The 20,943-nt window shown below is 36.9% G+C and overlaps 1 protein-coding gene across 3 annotated transcripts in view; it reads right to left on the bottom strand.

Annotated features, from left to right (window-relative positions):
• LOC115210923 (tRNA-dihydrouridine(20a/20b) synthase [NAD(P)+]-like) overlaps positions 1-20,943 on the bottom strand; it is a 165,299-nt gene that overhangs the window by 83,526 nt on the left and 60,830 nt on the right. For 2 of the 3 annotated variants that reach the window (XM_036501862.1, XM_029779709.2), the window contains one exon: positions 7,981-8,152. In XM_036501862.1, coding sequence (XP_036357755.1) covers positions 7,981-8,132 — 152 coding nt within the window. In that variant the 5' untranslated portion in view covers positions 8,133-8,152. Of the gene's footprint in view, positions 1-7,980; positions 8,155-20,943 lie in introns of those variants that run through there. The other variant, XM_029779708.2, reaches the window with a different exon arrangement.

The following is a 20,943-nucleotide window of genomic DNA, read 5'->3' as shown; positions in this document are numbered from 1 at the left end:
ATTATTATCATCATTATCATTATCATTATTATTATCATTATTATTATTAGGCCAGCAAACTGGCAGAAACATTAGCTCACCTGTTGCTATGTTCTGAGTTCAAATTCTGCTAAGGTCAACTTTGCTTTTTATCCTTTCTGGGTCAATAAATTAAGTACCAGTGAAACACTGGGAGTTGATGTAATTGATTTATCTCCTCCCGAAAATAGCTACCCTTGTGGCAAAATTTGAAGCCACTATTATTATTATTATTATTATTATTATTATTATTATTATTATTAAGGTGACAAGCTGGCAGAATCATTAGCATGCTGGATGAAATGCTTAGCAGTATTTTGTCCATCTTCCATGCTCTGAGTTCAAATTTCGTTGAGGTTGAGTTTGCCTTTCATCCTTTTGGGGTTGACAGAATAAGTACAAGCTGAGGTGATGTTGGCCTGCACAGCTGATGGAGGAAAGCTGCCACCTTACGTTGTCTTCAAGTGGAAGACACTATCCAAGTGTCCGAAAGGGATCATCATTCAAGCCCAAGCGAAAGGTTGGATGGACCAGGTACTCATCAGGGACTGGCTTTGAGTAGTGTGGGGGCACCGGATGAGTGGACTGCATCAGAGAAGGAGTCTCCTGGTTCTGGATACATTCAGATGCCACAAGTCAGAAGAAAACAAGGTGAAGATATGTCATCTGAACATCGACATGGCAATGATCCCTGGGGGAATGATATCAGTTTTTCAACCCTTTGATGTTGCAATCAACACACCGTTTAAGAAGCACTGCAGGGAGCATTGGATGGCCAATACACCAAAGGAGATGACAAAGACTCGATGCATGAAGAAAATCGACTTGGGGACAATCTGTGGGTGAATCCTGAAGGTCTGGGAAGAGATTCCAGAAGACATCATCAAGCTGGCTTTCCTGAAGTGCTGCATATCCAACACACTCAACAGCACGGAAGATGACATCTTGTGGGAAGACGACGTCATCTCTCTCGACTCTTCTGACTCCAGCGATGACAAAGATGAATTGGCATATGCAGACAATCAACTCTACGAGGTCTTCAACAGGTCATCTGATGCCAAAGCGTTCTTAGGCTTTGAGTGAAGTCTCTACCCATTAGGGTCAGTCCTTTCTAGGACCACACATTTTCAAGAAAGATTATAAAGATCACAATATGAATAAATCATATAAACACACATAATAAAAAGATGTTCTCTTATTATCTCCTGCATTTAAAACCTGGACTTCTTCCATTAATAATTTTGAATATCAATGATTGCAGTCAGAAATGTTTGTTAAGTATGAAATCATCACGAAATTGAAGTTTGTATTCATCCTGTATTTCTCCCTTTTCATTAACCCCAGTTATTTCCCAGTTTCCTCCACATTTTTCCTCTGTTGGGGATCAAAAGTCAGGGGTGCGGTTTATACATGGGTGCAGCTTACACACTGGCAAATATGGTAATCATATTGACTGGGGTTGATATACACTATTCCACAAGTTTTGGCTTGAAATCATCATTATTATTATTATTATCATAAATTTTCTAATTGCTTTAGCTTGGGTATGCAGGTATTTCGAAAATACCACACAGAGTGACAATCACACCCTGCATAGTTATGGGCTGCTTTTATGCACGGCATGGCATTCGTTCAGCCACCCTGCCAGGGATGCGGCAAAGACATGAGACTGCAGCCTGGCAGATTGTGAAGAGGTAGTGGAAGAGCTCAACTGAGTCAATGGTGCTTCTCACATTGATGCTGAGTGGAGCAATCCTAGAAGATCAACAGTCAGGACCACCAAGCTCTATCCAGAGAGTAACTGCAACGTATCCACAGGGGTGGTGGCCATGGTTCTGCAATCAGCTAATGAAAGCTTCACTATGACTCAAGCTCCCAATTCAAATTCATAATAATGAAATTGAATAGCAACAAAGGTGTAGGAGTGGCTGTGTGGTAAGTAGCTGGCTTACCAACTACATGGTTCCGGGTTCAGTCCCACTGTGTGGCGCCTTGGGCAAGTGTCTTCTACTATAGCCTCGGGCTGACCAAAGCCTTGTGAGTGGATTTGGTAGACGGAAACTGAAAGAAGCCCGTCGTTTATATGTATATATATATATGTATGTGTGTGTCTGTGTTTGCCCCCCCCCCCCAACATCGCTTGACAACCGATGCTGCTGTGTTTACGTCCCTGTAACTTAGCGGTTTGGCAGAAGAGACCGATAGAATAAGTACTAGGCTTGCAAAAAAATAAGTCCTGGGGTCGAGTTGCTCGATTAAAGGTGGTGCTCCAGCATGGCCGCAGTCAAATGACTGAAACAAGTAAAAGAGTAAAAGAGTAAAGAGAGTCATGGGAATCTGCGAAAGCAGAGCAAAATAAATTACTTTAGCACAGCAAGTCATGTAAATTTTCTGCCTCAGCTTTTTCATTTCATGCTTTGTTTCATTATCAAACTGAAAAAAATATATATACATACATCCATCCTATGAATCATTTCAACATGAATGATAAATGATATTATAAATTGAAAATCAATATAGCTCAATATGGCTCAATATGAAGATTTTAAGCTATTAAAATTGGTGGAAGCACTCCGTCGGTTACGACGACGAGGCTTCCGGTTGATCCGAATCAACGGAACAGCCTGCTCGTGAAATTAACGTGTAAGTGGCTGAGCACTCCACAGACACGTGCACCCTTAACGTAGTTCTCGGGGATATTCGGCATGACACAGAGAGTGACAAGGCCGGCCCTTTGAAATACAAGGTACAACAGAAACAGGAAGAAAGAGCGAGAGAAAGTTGTGGTGAAAGAGTACAGCAGGGATCACCACCATCCCCTGCCGGAGTCTCGTGGAGCTTTAGGTGTTTTCACTCAATAAACACTCACAACGCCCGGTCTGGGAATCGAAACCACGATCCTATGACCGCGAGTCCGCTGCCCTAACCACTGGGCCATTGCGCCTCCACTACGCTATTAAAATTAACCCTTTAGTGTTCACATTATTCTACCAAAATTTATGCTTTTTCATTCACATTGCCTTGAACTAATCAGGCATTATCTTGTAGCTTTGAGATTTTGATGAGGTAGCTGTTCATTTTTAAAACGATATTGTAGGGTTGGTGTGAGAGACCAGATCTGGCCAGTTTGAACATAAAACAGGCAGAATACTTTTGGCCGGATATGGCCGGTTTAAATGCTAAAGGGTTAATCCTGTTTGGGACTCTCAGCTTATACTAATAATTTGAACAACAACAAGAACAAGAACAAAACAAAACAAACACTCATACACTAGCATGCTGACATGTATGCGTGCACACACACACACACACAATAATAATAATAATAACAAATAAGAAGCAAGTGAAAGCAGAGAACTTGGAAATTGATCCAAGACCTACAAGCTGTGCAATATAAACCTGGTTGAGTGTGAGAATATGTAGAAGTGAGCTAAGCAGGCAGCTGGGATTGAGAGACATCAGCTGTTGTGTTCTATTGTGGTACTTTGGTGGTATGAAGTAATTAAAACTGATGAAAAAGAATGTCAATGTAGCGCCGGCTTTGATGTCAACAAATTGGCTGCCATTTTGACAGAGAAGAGAACAACGCCAAATATGGAAAATAAAATCCTGCACAGAGTAAACTTTCTGTCAGGTTGCAAATCATAGAGAAAATGATTTATTTGTCAGTTATGATTCAATTCGTAATCTTAAAACCTCAAAAGAAGAAAGAAGTGTCATAATGCAATTATAATAGACAAGATCAATGCTATTAGGGTAAATTTTCACAAATGGTCATCGAAAATATCTAGACATGTCTGTGCTTGTTTAAGACACATTGAAGTAGGAGCAAGATTGAATTATTCAAATCATCAATATTATGTCTCTCGGAGACTCAACTTTGTTAAAAACCACTCTTTGGTTTGTCAGGCTGGCTGCTAATAAAGAATATTAAATAAAAATGTCCTTTGATTGTATCCAAAAGAAGTTTTTCAGTAAGAGAAAATAAAAATCATATCAAGTTCATCCATATATTTCTGTTTCTTATACAACAAATTTACAACTTCCACTTTACAACAGCAATTTGCTTTAAAATATATTTAAGAATGAGGTGGCTAGATAAAATTAGTATTTAGTTATACTGCTTTAAATTGAATTTAAATGCAACCTGTATAGATTTTGCTTTTGATCCTTTCAGGGTCAATAAATATATACCAGTCATGCGCTCAAGTCAATATAATTGACTGTTCTATCCCTCAAAAATCTGTGATCTTACAAATATATCAGAAATCAATACTAAGAAAGATGGTCGTTGGCTGGTAGTAGAAATTGTGAACAAACAGTGTCTTAGTGGCACTCTGCTGGTTATGACGATGAGGGTTCCAGTTGATTCAATCAATGGAAAAGCCTACTCTTTTACTCTTTTACTTGTTTCAGTCATTTGACTGTGGCCATGCTGGAGCACCACCTTTAGTCGAGCAAATCGACCTCAGGACTTATTCTTTGTAAGCCTAGTACTTATTCTATCAGTCTCTTTTTCCGAACCGCTAAGTTATGGTGATGTAAACACACCAGAATCAGTTGTCAAGCGATGTTGGGGGGGGGGACAAACACAGACACACAAACATGTTCACACATATATATATATATATATATATATATATACAATGGGCTTCTTTCTATTTCCGTCTACCAAATCCACTCGCAAGGCTTTGGGCGACCCGAGGCTATAGTAGAAGACACTTGCCCAAGGTGCCACTCAATGGGACTGCACCCGGAACCATGTGGTTGGTAAACAAGCTACTTACCACACAGCCACTCCTACGCCTAATGAAAATAACATGCAAGTGGCTGAGCACTCCACAGACATGTGTATCCTTAATGTAGTTCTCAGGGAGATTCAGCATGACACAAAACATGACAAGGGTGGCCCTTTGAATTACAAGTACAACTCAATTTTGCCAGCTGAGTGGACTAGAGCAATGAGAAATAAAGTGTCCTGCTCAAGAACACAATGTGTCACCAGTTTTCAAACTCATGACCTTACGATCAGGAACTGAATATCCTACTAGGCCATATGCCTTCACACACTGCTTTACATTCTGAGTTCAAATCCCATTGTTTGGTAAACCTTGCTTTACATGTCACAGAGGTTGATAAAAAAAAAACCCAAAAGACTAATAATAAATATATTGTATTCAATTCAATCCATCATACTCATCTCTTACAAATTTGTGATATACCATGTACCAAGGGAACACAAGTTTAAGGATTTGCTACAATAATAGTCTGTGCAAGGGACACTAAATACAGTTTCCATGACATAAATTGAAAACTATTGAAAAGAGAATTTAGGTCAGTCTACTTGAAATCCTTTCACACACATCTGGGAAGTTTTAGATGATTAATTTTTATGTTCCTAATAAAAGATTTGCAATTTGTTGTTGAATTCATTTTCACCAAATAATGAATAATACAAACCATCACACCAAACTGGGTGAGCTAAACATTAGGATTATCTCTTAGCACAACAGCTGGATATTTATAGACCTTAATGATAAACTACCAACAGCAATTTATCCTGGCAATGGTTCAACACTTCTGTAGATCAACTTTCATAATACTGCTATTTAAACAGATTTCATTTCAAAGAACCTACTGATGTTTGACATCCAGTGACAAAGACTACCATGAATAACAACACAAATAAAATATGAGCCAAGCAGGGGACCTCTATGTGCTCACTCAACCTGCTAACAATAGCATCAAAAACCTCCTCTAAAACATACCTTACTATCTTGAAAAAGAAATGCTATATTATATCCGAAAAGAACGAAAAGAAAAATTAGATAGTTGTAGCTTGAATGTCTTGGGCCATAGATCTGGATCAAAGCTGATATGGGAATAAATGCAATGAAGTTTGTATGAGAGTTCTTATTCAACCAATCCTTCGATCTTGTTAACACAACAACCAAACACCTCCTTTAATCCTTTAGCATATAAACTGGCCATGTCAAGTCCAAATATTCTACCCATTTTATATTCAAGTCATTCAGAAACAGCCTCTTATACGTATCTTACAAAGTTGTTCTAAAAATAAGCAATCACATCATCAAAATTTCCAAGCTGTGAAATAATATATGATTAATTTAAAACAAAGCATTACATTTGATAGAGCAATCTGAATACTAAAAGGTTAAACTTAATACAATTGAAATAGGGACAACACAAACTAGTAAGTAACCATTCAAACTATTAAATACAGCAATTAAGTCATCATCATCGTCATTTAGTGTCTGCTTTCCATGCTGGCATGCGTTAGACAGTTTGACAGAAACTGGTAAGCTGGAGGGCTGCACCAGGTTCCAATCTGATTTGGCATGGTTTCTATGGCTGGATGCCCTTCCTAATGCCAACCACTCCAAGAGTGTAATGGGTGCTTTTTATGTGCCACTGGCATGGGTGCCAGTTATGTGGCACTGGCATTGGCCATGACTATGATTTCACTTGGCTTCACGGGTCTTCTCAAATACAGCATATTGCCAATGGTCTTGGTCACTTGTGAGTGCCTCCATGAAGCACATCTCCATCAATAAACTCTCAGCCATATTTAAAATGCAAGTCAATGTTTAATCTTTTCATTACAGTATTTATTTTGAGATGCTCTGTGTTTCTTCCAATTATTTTAAATATATTTTTTTACTACCCACAAGGGGCTAAACACTGAGGGGACAAACAAGGACAGACAAACGGATTAAGTCAATTACATCGACCCCAGTGCATAACTGGTACTTAATTTATCGACCCCAAAAGGATGAAAGGCAAAGTTGACCTCGGCGGAATTTGAACCCAGAACGTAATGGCAGACAAAATACGGCTACGCATTTCGCCTGGCGTGCTAACGTTTCTGCCAGCAAAGAATTTAGTAAAATAATATCAATATCATTAAGCTAGTGTTAGGAACATAAATTGTGACTAAGGTTTGGTAGAAGATTTTAATTCAAAACTTTTGAAAGCCAGACATTTGTACTAAAAGAGCCAGAGCCGGTTTCAGCCGGGTTGGTAACAAAAGGGTTAAGACAGTGAATAGCCATGGTTAAAAGTCTGAAGTCAACACACAGGATATAAAAATATTTCTATATCCAGGGTGGTGGTCAGTTGATTGCAAGCTTTTCATCATCCAGAAGAGAATCTCTGTTCATACCAATAGCATCCACTATTTCAACTATTGTTGGTTTTCGAAGGTCACACGCATAATAGTACATTATAAATCATTATTTCCAATCATGTGGCTTACATTAACTCAAGAGTTCAGCATAAAATATTTCAAGAGTGGTGGCCAGTTTACTGTGTCCTGTTAAGTCTTGGTCATGACAACTAAAATGGCAAAATAAGATTTAGGACATAAAGGGCTTTAATCAAACAGACCTAACCATGGCTAAACAACAAACATATATGTGAAATGGAGAGAAAAAAAAATTTATGGTTTGCTATTTTGGCCACCAAAGAAAAATGGTCCACACTGATTCTATATCCCACTTAAACTCCACATGATGAATCTATTATACATCCCTATATTAAAAACTATAGCAGGGCCCCAACCTCACCAAAAATAAAAACCAAACAACAGAGATTACAATCAGACAAGATCTAATATTTTTCTTTTAACACACTCCATCCAAGCCAGAACCAGCCAACTGATGTCAGCATGCAGACTGGCAATAGAATAATGATGAAGAAGGTGGTGGTGGTGATGGTGATGGTGATGATGATGAAGAGGAGGATGAAGAGGCAGAAGAGGATGATGACAACAATGATGGCCTTGACAACTGATTAGCATTAAAAACAGTACCCACTTGTAAAAAAAAACATCTCTGACAATTCATGCAAATATATGAGTTTGAAGTTGCAGCCAACCCACTGAATAGTCGTAGAAATATTTCATAACTAACCAATCAACAAGCAAGAAAACAAACTACTTACTTTGAGTAACGTACCATGGGGGCACAGATCCTCACAAATTTCCTTTCAGCAAAAAGCTCCAGAGGTTTCTTCCATTTGAAATCCTGTTCTTCTCCGTCACCCAGAAGAGAAAGTCTGCTCACACTATTGCTGGCATCCAATATATCAACCATTGTGGCTTTTCAAAGGTCACCTGCATAGTAATGAGACATTATGAATCGTTGCTTCCAGTTACATGTTTTACATTAGCTACAGACATCAATTCTTTCTACATACGCTTTCAGAACTGCTATAACAAATTACAATACAACAGTTTCCATGTACATGGCTGTTTTGTACATCACATCCACAACACTGTACATGGCTACACATAGGTGGCTGACAGTGTTTATCATACAGACTGCACATGGCTACAGTATATATATATCACTTATTTCATACATGGCTACATTGTACATCACGCACATTGTACATGCTTACATTGCACATCATATACATCATGCATGGTTACAGTGTATGTCACACCCGCTATATGTCACTAACACTGTATCCACTGTACACCATACAGACCATATGTGAATACACTGTACATCACACACACTGTATGTAGCTATACATCACATCCACTACATGTAGCTACACAGTACATACATACTATATATGGCTTATGTTACACATGGCTACAGTGTACATCACACGATGTGAGGCTGCACTGTACACATTCTACATCACACACATATTGTATGTACTACACTGTAAATTACATATATATTTCATAGCAACACTATATATATTTAACCATCACTATACAAGGCTATACTGCACAACTTTTTTTCCCCTTTATGTGCTATAAGTTTGAAAAAAAAATTCAAAATTTATTGAGAAAGACTTCTTGACCTAACCAGATCTAAAACTTACCAAGAAACTGCATCAGTAAGTACCAGTGACACTTACAATATGGAACATAACAAACAGAAAACTAAGCTCTGACAGGAGGGGCACATTTGATAATGTAGTCCTAGATACATTGTGTATGAATAAAAGATGGCATGGTTACGGCTGCAACAACTTTGATCACAGGCCTACTTGATCAAAGTTGACCTAGTGTTAGACAACTACTTGAATCTGTATTGTGATATCTGAATATTCATAACAAGATTTAGCCTAGTCATGTGAACCAGTTTGGACATGTGTCTCACATTCACATAAAGCCTAGCTTAATAATGTTCACAAGTTGATAGATATGCCACTAAATTGAAAGATTAAACCAAGGGTGTATGTTAAGCCTACAAGATTGTTTACTAATCATCATTATTGTTGTTAGAGTCCAGCCTACAATATTTATGAGGGTTGGATAGGTTAGCAGTTTGGCAAATCCATCATCATCTTGTCCATGAGGCTCAGCAATGTGTGATGTGATCTCACATTTCTGAGATCAACCACCTGCCTAGACCCTGTCTTAAATACTTTATTTAATCTCCAGAATTAAACGAGCAAACTATATAAGCTCAATCTTGGAGCATCTAAAAGTCCTTAGAGAATCCCGCTTCTTCCCCAACGGATTAATTAAAAATTTAAAAAGAAATTCATGTCCAAACTAATCCAGTTGTCTTTCATACAGTTAAGATGATATTTTTAAGCTTTCCATTAAAATATTTCTGTTGAAATACGACAGGCTCTCCCACTGAAGATGACATATGAGTATTCAGCTTTTGCTGAACAACCTCCACAAATGGTTTGTTTATAGTGATCAAATGTATGTACTATCGACACTGCCCAAACGGATCCACAGTGTACGTGTCAGAAGTGGAAGTGATCGTTGAGCAACATGAGACAAAGTGTTTTGCTCAAGAACACAATCTAGGAATCAAAACCACAATCTCAGGATTGTGAGTGCAACACCCTAACCACAAGGCCATGCATGTGTTTCAATTCATTTTGAAAATAATGAAGAATGTAGTGAAATGACTTTACCATTATTAACCCTTTCATTACCAACCTGGCTGAAACCACCTCTGGCTCTCTAGTACAAATGTCTTGTTTTCAAAAGTTTTGAATTAAAATCTTCCACCAAACCTTAGCCACAATTTATGTTCCTAACGCTAGCTTAATGATAGCTAAATTATTTTACTAAATTCTTTGTTATATTTTAGATTAATTGAAAGAAACACAGAGCATCTCAAAATAAATACAGTAACGAAAGGGTTAAGCTAATGTTTGGAACATAAATTAAGATGAAATTTTCCCATAAGCTTTTAATATACTTTGAAACAAGAAATTTGAATCATTGAACAAGAGACAATCTTTCAGGCAGGTTGGTATCAAATGTGGAGGCGCCGCAATGGCCCAGTGGTTAGGGCAGCGGACTCGCGGTCATAGGATCGTGGTTTCGATTCCCAGACCGGGCGTTGTGAGTGTTTATTGAGCGAAAACACCTAAAGCTCCACGAGGCTCCGGCAGGGGATGGTGGTGATCCCTGCTGTACTCTTTCACCACAACTTTCTCTCACTCTTACTTCCTGTTTCTGTTGTACCTGTATTTCAAAGGGCCGGCCTTGTCACTCTCTGTGTCACGCTGAATATCCCCGAGAACTACGTTAAGGGTACACGTGTCTGTGGAGTGCTCAGCCACTTACACGTTAATTTCACGAGCAGGTTGTTCCGTTGATTGGATCAACCGGAACCCTCATCATCGTAACCGACGGAGTGCTTCCATCCATCAAAAGTGTTAATGCCAATTCATTCTCTCATTCCGCTTGTTCTCTACTTCCCATGCAGGTTAACATTACATATTCAATAGAACAGATTCAACTCATTTCTCTCCAGTTTCTGCAGGTCTTCTACATTTAGTGCTTACTATCTCACTACCATTCATTTATGCAAGCTTCGTTGGCAACTGTTTAACCCTATTTCTGTTGAGATGCTCTGTGTTTCTTTCAATTAATTTTAAATATAACAAAGAATTTAGTAAAATAACTTAGTTATTATTAAGCAAGTGTTAGGAACATAAATTGTGACTAAGGTTTGGTGTAAGATTTTAATTCTGAACTTTTGAAAACAAGACAGTTGTACTACAGATCCAGAGGTGGTTTCAGGCAGGTTGGTATCAAAAGGGTTAAATAAGTAAACCAGCAATAGTATTTCCCATTAACAGGTTGTACACCAAGTTTGAGTAGCAACTGTCAGTAACAAATTAACATTATCAATTGGTTCCTTATTTGTACAGAGATATTTCTTGAATCTTGGCAGCTGACTTACACCAATAACCGATTCCTGGAACTGAACCAACAATTATCATTTTGCAGCTTATATAACATGAATATGTATGACTTTCATGCAGCCATCATGTGTTATACACACACACACACACAAAAGTATGTATGTATAATCTGTTCCTAAAATAACTAAGAGCTAAAAAAGCACTGAATTTATTAACTAACAATTCATAAGACGTATCATAAATCATACTGTTTATTTCAAATCCATTTTCATAATCTCTACATTAAACCATTTTGTTGTTCTCAAATGTATTTTCAACATCTAAAACGTTCATTATCTCTCTCTCTGTATATATAAAGGTCACTCCCTATCTTTCTATCAGGAAAACCTGCAAAGGTCATGGACATGGCTCCCACCGCTCCTCAAACTAACTTATAAAAAAAAACATCAACAAAATAATTAATATATCAGTACATTCTTCTCAAATATACATATCTTTTATTAAACTTTTAATACTTTTGATATATTAAAAAAAAATTTTTTTAAATAAATAAATAAATTAATTAATTAATAAAATAATATATAAATATAAAAATATACATACATATATATATATTTGTATATATATATAAAATTTATAAGTTTAAATTATTTAAATAATTTTTTATTTTTAACTTTTATATTTTAAATTAATTTTATATATTGGCTTATGTTTTTCACTGTTTGATTTGCCTAATAGTGGTTTTATCTCTAATTTAATATAATATATATATAAATTTTTATGTATGCATATCTGCTAGCATGCACGTAAACATTGATATTGCCAGTAGTGCTTGGATTTCTGTTGATTTGAACACACTTGTGTTAAGTGAAGTGCTGCCAAGCGCATACGAAAAGTCTGCTCCTCATATCAGGACTGGCCTCTGCAGAAAGCCAACTTTTTTCACTTCTGCATCAATCTAGTTCTACTGTCTTTCATGCTCTACACTTGTACATTTGCGTTTAATGACTTCTGGTCATTCTGCCAAGCTTGCTATTGGGATTTAGTGAGGATGAGCAGAGAGTGAGAAAAGCTGCAACACAAGGCCATTTCCATTAATAAAACTAGTGAAGAGATCACAGAGGCATTCTAGATGGAATGAATTAACAGCAGTCCTCACAAGACATGATACTACACTATACATAAGAATGCGTGTGTGTGTGTGTGTGTGCATGTGCGTGTGTGTGTGTGGTGTGTGTGTGTGTGTGAGAGAGAGTGTGTGTGTGGATACAACCACAAAATGCTAATTTAAAAGAAAATATTTGAAAATGGGTTTTCAGCAATATTCTTGGGAGGAAATGGAGAATTAATAACACAGAGGCCATCTGAGTATTTCCAGGAACAACCTTTCAGTAAGCTTCTGACTAGTAAGTTCTGTACTAGCTATACTATTATCTTCTACTATCTAACCAAGACAGATAATGATACAATAGAATGGAGGTTTAGAACTGTAAAAGCTAAGTAACTGATCTCGAAGAAGTAAAAGAAAGCAGGTCATGATACAAAGTAACTACATAGAAACCAAGCTACCATGTATTCTAAGAGATGGGTCCTATGAGAATGAGAGGTGTTGAGGTACTCTGATGTGAATTGCAAAGCATTGTGTTTATGTGAATGGAGATGTTATCAGAGTCCAAATCAACACTGGTGCACTTAACCCTCTCCTGACAGTGAAGAGAGACACAGGAATGTTCCTATGGGAGGTTGAGAAGGAAGAATGGTTTAGTGAAAGACTTAGGTTGAAGGAATAAAGGAAACTATTAAGGTCAGTTTCAGCATTGTTGAGGGAAAAAAAAAATGAAGATAGAGAATGAAGCTGAGATTATAGTCAGGATCTATGTAGGTCACATCAACAATCTGACAAGGGGAAGAATAGCACAGCACAGGGGAGCAATCCTGTGTACTAATACAAAGTATGGATTCACATATGGAATACAGTGAGTCAAAAAAAAAGTGATATACTCTCTACTCTCTCCTTTACTTGTTTCAGTCATTTGACTGTGGCCATGCTGGAGCACCGTCTTTAGTCGAGCAAATCGACTCCAGGACTTATTCTTTGTAAGAATATAGGAGGATCACTTAATTATGATTTTATTCAACATATTCCACTCTCAAATTCACACACTTACTGCAGTGGTCCTTCAGTTACTCTAATCCCTCTAAAAGAACTTGGAAGGTTGGGTTTCCAACCAGGACTTTTGCGATACCCTTAAAGCCAGGAACTTTTCAGTAACTCTCATAATATATATACATACATCTATATATATAAAACTGTAGTTGTGTGAGTGTCTGTCCCCTTCGATTTAGATTCCTAACTACTCCCACATTTTGCGGTGCAGTTTAACCAAATTCGGGTATCTTATAGTCGTGATTAATATCGAGCCCGTCTGAGTATTAGAGCGCGTCTACAATGAGTCTACGATTTTAAAAATAATTTAACATCATTTTTTATTCCATTTTAATGCATAATTTTTCGTGTGTCGATGGCGGCGGAGTTGGCGTCCACGCTCAAACACCTGCACCTGTGTTTGCTTCTCCCCCTTCTTCCCTCCCTCGTGAAGCTGTGGGGAAGGGAGTTTAAGGAAATCAACGTCGTAATGCGTTGTCAAGGAGACCAGCGTTCTTTTAGAACAACGACTTCATGGCTTGAAGACACCAAAACAGAAATGGCTAAGAAAGCCCGAATTGGCATCTATAAGGGAAGTAACTCTCTAAAAATGCTTATATAGTTATTTCCCTTACAAACCCGAGCAACGCCAGGCGATACTGCTAGTCTTTATATATAAAAGTAAGGTTGCGTGTCTGTCTCCTGCGATTTAGATTCCAAACTACTCCCACATTTTGCGGTGCAGTTTAACCAAAACCGGGTATCTTATAGTCGTGTTTCATATCGAGCCCTTCTGGGTATTAGCGCGCGTCTACGATGAGTCTACGATTAAAAAAAAAATAAACCATCATTTTTTTCCATTTTAATGCATAATTTTTCGTGTGTCGATGGCGGCGGAGTTGGCGTCCACGCTCAAACACCTGCACCTGTGTTTGCTTCTCCCCCTTCTTCCCTCCCTCGTGAAGCTGTGGGGAAGGGAGTTTAAGGAAATCAACGTCGTAATGCGTTGTCAAGGAGACCAGCGTTCTTTTAGAACAACGACTTCATGGCTTGAAGACACCAAAACAGAAATGGCTAAGAAAGCCCGAATTGGCATCTATAAGGGAAGTAACTCTCTAAAAATGCTTATATAGTTATTTCCCTTACAAACCCGAGCAACGCCGGGCGATACTGCTAGTCTTTATATATAAAAGTAAGGTTGCGTGTCTGTCTCCTACGATTTAGATTCCAAACTACTCCCACATTTTGCGGTGCAGTTTAACCAAAACCGGGTATCTTATAGTCGTGATTCATATCGAGCCCTTCTGGGTATTAGCGCGCGTCTACGATGAGTCTACGATTAAAAAAAAAATAAACCATCATTTTTTTCCATTTTAATGCATTATTTCGCTATTATATAAGGGAAGTAACTCTCTAAAAATGTCTACGTTAAGTCAACGATTTAAAAAAAAATTTACCATCATTTTTTTCCATTTTTAATGCATTTTTTTGCTATTTTTTGGCTATAACTCCCTAAAAATGCTTATATAGTTATTTCCCTTACAAACCCGAGCAACGCCGGGCGATACTGCTAGTATATATATATATATATATATATATATATATATATAGAGAGAGAGAGAGAGAGAGAGAGAGTGAAAGAAAGCTAAACTTCCTTATCAAGTTTCAACATGCTTCTGCCTGGTGGCAAATTCAAATATACATATATAAAAAGAGAGGGAGATAGAAAACGACTATTTCCTTGCATGTTGAAAGAAATAGATGCTTTACTGAAACATCTATAATTCACCTTGATACGAAAAAAGCTGTTAGCAGGCGAGATGAACAGAATAATTTTTGGAAAATTACTGTGAGTTAATAGTGTACTATAGTTTTGGGTTTAACATACAAATTAGATAAATTGATTTTTAAAAAATTAAATAAATTTAAATTTGTCAAGTATGACCTTCTTCAGCACTATCCCTCCATATTTACGAAAAAAATACAAATAATTTTTAAAATTACCTTATTTGTCCACAGCCATTTGAATTTCAAGGTATAAAATGATTTCAAAACAAGAATTATAGAGGTTTCATTAAAGTATCTATTTTTTCAACATGCAAGGAAAGTCATTTTCTATCTCCCTCTCTTTTTATATAATCTTTACTCTTTTACTCTTTTACTTGTTTCAGTCATTTGACTGCGGCCATGCTGGAGCACCGCCTTTAATCGAGCAACTCGACCCCGGCACTTATTCTTTTGTAAGCCCAGTACTTATTCTATCGGTCTCTTTTTGCCGAACCGCTAAGTGACAGGGACATAAACACACCAGCATCGGTTGTCAAGCAATGCTAGGGGGACAAACACAGACACACAAACACACACACATATATATATATATATACATATATACGACGGGCTTCTTTCAGTTTCCGTCTACCAAATCCACTCACAAGGCTTTGGTCGGCCCGAGGCTATAGTAGAAGACACTTGCCCAAGGTGCCACGCAGTGGGACTGAACCCAGAACCATGTGGTTGGTAAACAAGCTACTTACCACACAGCCACTCCTAATTTGCCACCAGGCAGAAGCATGTTGAAACTTGATAAGGAAGTTTAGCTTTCTTTCACTCATGTTTTGAAATAATTTTATACCATGAAATTTGAATGGTTATGGACAAATAAGGTAATTTTTTTTAATTATTCGTATTTTTTTCATAAATATGGAGGGATAGTGCTGAAGAAGGTTATACTTGACAAATTTAAATTTATTTAATTTTTTTAAAATCAATTTATTTAATTTGCAACTCAAAACTATAGTACACTATTAACACAGTAATTTTAAGAAACTTATTCTGTTTGTCACACCTGCTGATAGCTTTTTTCATATCAAGGTGAATTATAGATGTTTCATTAAAACATCTATTTTACAACATGCAAAGAAATAGTCGTTTTCTATCTCCCTCTCTTTATATATATATATATATATATATATATATATATATCAAAAGGATGTGTTATATTACTATTCCACAGCCATACCAACAATCCAATAATACTAATCTACATAAACAAAAACTGCCATTCCAACAATCCAACATATTTCCATCATCAGCTGCCTCACGGATATCATTATGGTTTTGACACCCGGGTAGTACCATTGAATCTGGTGGTAACAACAGCACTAAAACATGTGTTGTTTGGGAACAAACAAACAAACCAAAGAAACTACAACTTTCAAACACATTTACCCAATATACAACCGTATCGATAAATAAATTCCATAAGTAAATTACAACCCCTCCTAAATACATAACTAAACAGCATCAACTCTATTAAGTCATAAAAAATTATAATCCCTACCGTCTTCCATAGTGTAATATAAAGGTAAAGCTTAATAACCACATTATTTCAATCAATCAATCAATATATAGGCAGGATTAAACTCTAACCGTACTAAAACTACAAAAGACATTTAAACCAATGTACATTGTATCGGTATCAATAATAAACTACAATAACTATATATATATATATATATATATATATATATATACACATATGTGAGAGTGAGTATACATAAGTATATTTAGATAGACAGATGGATAGAAAGATGAATGGATGGATGCATGGATGGATGGACACATGGATGAATGGACACACAGATGGATGGATGCCCAGATGCACAGAAGCAAGGATGGATGGACGCATGGGTGGACAGATGCACAGATGGACAGATAGATAGATACAGAGAAGAGAAGAGGAAATACAGAAATGCCGATTATCAATATCAACAATATGGTCAAAGGAAGATACTTCAGGGGAGCAGTTTGCATATTAAATTCAAATACGATAGGGTTTTAAACATATAAAACAATGCGTTGAAAGACTTTGGGTAAGTTTAACAGTGTCTAATAGACACTAGTTAGTCATCTGCTGTCTGTATGAGGAAGTGTGTGTGTTTTGTGAAGGTGTGGGAAACTTGTGTAGATATAGGTTGAAAAGAGTGGGTGAGAGGCTAAATATACAGGACAAACTGGTTAATTAGATAGAATAGAAAGGTGTTATTCCAGACAACTGGTGTATATTGTCAAGTATTAAAAGCGAAAAAAAAGTGATGCATAAGAGACAAGCAATTAGACAGACCTCAAACTCCTGGATAAAGGCTTAAAAGTAGTTGAAAGAGTTTTAGTGAAGTTAGTTCACGATAAAGTTTGCTTGAATAAGAGGGGATATCTGAGTTTCTGTCAGGCTTTAGTTCTCTACTTAGTATTCATTGTTCCGGGGAAATAATTTTAAAGGTGTGGGTGATATGGAGACTAAGTGTAGCTGAATAACTTGTAGGAGTTCTACAAAGTGTGTTTGAAGGTGCAGTTGGCAGAGTTAATGTTGCCCATAAAATTTTGTAAAGAATTTAGTAAACCAGTGGGTGCAACAGCTCCATTTCCATAGAAGTTTATGACTCATCATCTTGGGAATTTTATATACAAAAGACCATATGGCCCTTGGAAGTCCATTATAAGATTTTGTTGTGAAAATTTATCTGCAATAAATTGGTTATACTTGTACAATACACAAAATATTTTTACGAATTCTTTTATACAATTTCTAATAACATTTAATTATAAAAATATAAGTTTTCTTAAACATAAAATGGTTAAGATTTTTTTATACAGTTCCTAGTATGAAATTATAGAAATATAATAGGATTTTTTAGACATCAAATGGGTAAGTGGGTTCATCAGAATAAACTAGGACTCAAAGGAGGTCCACAGGTAAAAAATGGTTGAGAAACACTGGTGTAGGGTCCAAAGATGTGGCAGTCAAATTACAAGTTGTTAAGAGAACATATGAAACCTCCAGTTGAGAAGGGGACATGTTTGATATGTAAAAAGGAACTACATACTGGCTTCTCAATGTAAAAGGTTCAGTGGGATAAACAGTAGGTTTTCAAGAGTTCTAAATTTAAACCATTAAAATTTCATTTTTTTTTCCCCCGTAGTTTCAGCTCAGAGCTGCAGCCATGCTGATGCACCGCCGTTTTCTTATAACAAGGCCTTGGTCGGCCCGAAGCAATAGTAGAAGACACTTGCCCAAAGTACCACACAGTGGGACAGAACCCAGAACCATGTGGTTGGTAAGCAGACTACTTACCATACAGCCACTCCTGCACCTGTTCCAAAAACCAGCTTAATAATGACAAAGTTATTTTACTAAATTCTTCATTTCTTTCAAAATTAATTGAAGCAAACACAGTGTATTTCAACAGAAATATGGTAACAAAAGGGTTTATAAGCTGGATACAAGAAAAGGGTCTAAAAAGAGTTATCCTTTTGTACAAAAAATGGACTGTATGCAGCATATATGAAAAATGTGATGTACAGTGAAATATGGGCAATGAATATGGAATATCCACAAAGGCGCAGGAGTGGTTGTGTGGTAAGTAGCTTGCTAACCAACCACATGGTTCCGGGTTCAGTCCCACTGCGTGGCATCTTGGGCAAGTGTCTTCTGCTATAGCCTCGGGCCGACCAATGCCTTGTGAGTGGATTTGGTAGACGGAAACTGAAAGAAGCCTGTCGTATATATATGTATATATATATATATGTGTGTGTGTGTTTGTGTATCTGTGTTTGTCCCCCTAGCATTGCTTGACAACCGATGCTGGTGTGTTTACGTCCCCGTCACTTAGCGGTTCGGCAAAAGAGACCAATAGAATAAGTACTGGGCTTACAAAGAATAAGTCCCGGGGTCGATTTGCTCGACTAAAGGCGGTGCTCCAGCATGGCCACAGTCAAATGACTGAAACAAGTAAAAGAGTAGAAGAGTAAAAGAGAGAGAGTATGGGCAATGAATATGGAATATCCACAAAGGCTGGAGAGCAATGTAGTGAGTATAACCTACTGAATGTGTAACGTTAGCTGAACACTAACAAATACAAAGACAGTGTCTGATTATTAAAGATATAAATTGATATGTGCAGTAAAGATGACTATGCTTGTATGGACATGCGATGTGAATGGATGATGAGAACTGGTTGGATAAATGAAAAAAACGCTTTATGCTATAGGTGTGTGTGTGTGTGTGGGGTGGGGTTTTACACATAGAAGAAGATCAGGGAAGACATGGGGCGAAGAAGTGAGGTCAGATCACAAGATGACGGAGGCTCACAAATGATTAAATTGATTAGCGCAGAGGACACATCCAAATCCTTGTCAGCTTGGTAAACAGACATCAAAATGTTGACGAAAGGTTAATGCAAACTTGAATACAAAGCTGGATATTGTTTAATTGTATCAAACAATATGACTAAACAATGTATTAAGCGATTAGAATGCTGGCAGTGATATGGTAGCAATGTGTGTTTTGGAGAACAACTATGGTATTTATAATCATTCTTTTAGTTTAAGTGCCATAATCCATTTGATTTAAATGTTTTGGAGAAACACAATGTTATAATAAAAACATTCCTGTTGTCCAAGAATTTGTTAGAAGAGCGACTGAATGAAAATGTATTGTGACAAGCCATCACCTCATCAATTATATTTATCATTTATTTATTTACTTATATATTCATTCATTCATTTTGTATGGCAATTTATGAACAATAGCGCCATTGGTTATAAGTTTCAAATGGACCAAATACTACAAGGGGCTCCATTTAACAACATCAGTCTTTCCTTCACAATGTTTACGTCTTTGCTGATGATATACAGTGAAAGATTATATATATATGCTGTGTGTGTAAGTGTGTACACACACACACACACACACACACACAAACACACACATATTTTTGATGACATACATATGTATGTGTGTGTGTGTGTGTATATATATATGTGTGTATTTATAAATATATATATATATATATTTATAAATACACACACATATATATATACACACACACATATTGTTGATGACATACATATGTATGTGTGTGTATATATATATATGTGTAATTATAAATATATATATACATATATATAGTTATCAGTAACAATAAAGGGTGAAATTAATTAATTTGGAATAATTATCAATTACTGCTAAACCCTTAATTACTTAGTATTACTTATACATATATATATATATATACATACATACACACACACACACACACACACGTGTTTACACACCTAAATTGTTGATGTCATAATATATGTGTATATGTGTGTGTTGAAAATATAAGAAAAGTGAAGTGAAACAATAGACGTTTATTCCATTAGTTTAAAGCTGCTTCATAATCATGTTACTTATATAATACACATTACATCACCATTCACACACACACACACACACATGATGGGCTTTCTGTTTCCAGCTACAAAATCCATTCACAAGCTTTCACTCCTGCTCCAGAGCGTTGGCTGCGGGGTCACTCCGAAAAGCTCTATCTGCGACGATTTCATCTCAATCAAAGGAGAGGGGCTTCCTCCGTCCGGGTTGCGGATCCGTGGAATAAGCTGCCGGACGAGATAGTGAAGATGCCGACGACCGCTCGGTTCAAAGTCTCTCTTGACCAGAAATGGCCTGAACTCTTTGCATGAACACCCTCCCTGTACATAATTCCATGTCTCCCTACATGGCCTTGCTTTTTGCTTTTTGAGCCCAAAAATTAACTTAACTTAACTTAACTAGTTGG

The sequence above is a fragment of the Octopus sinensis genome, linkage group LG4 (genome assembly GCF_006345805.1).
Source record: "Octopus sinensis linkage group LG4, ASM634580v1, whole genome shotgun sequence".
NCBI lineage: Eukaryota > Metazoa > Mollusca > Cephalopoda > Octopoda > Octopodidae > Octopus > Octopus sinensis.
Note: the sequence above shows the minus strand (reverse complement) of the source record. Positions and strands in the feature narration are given on the sequence as shown.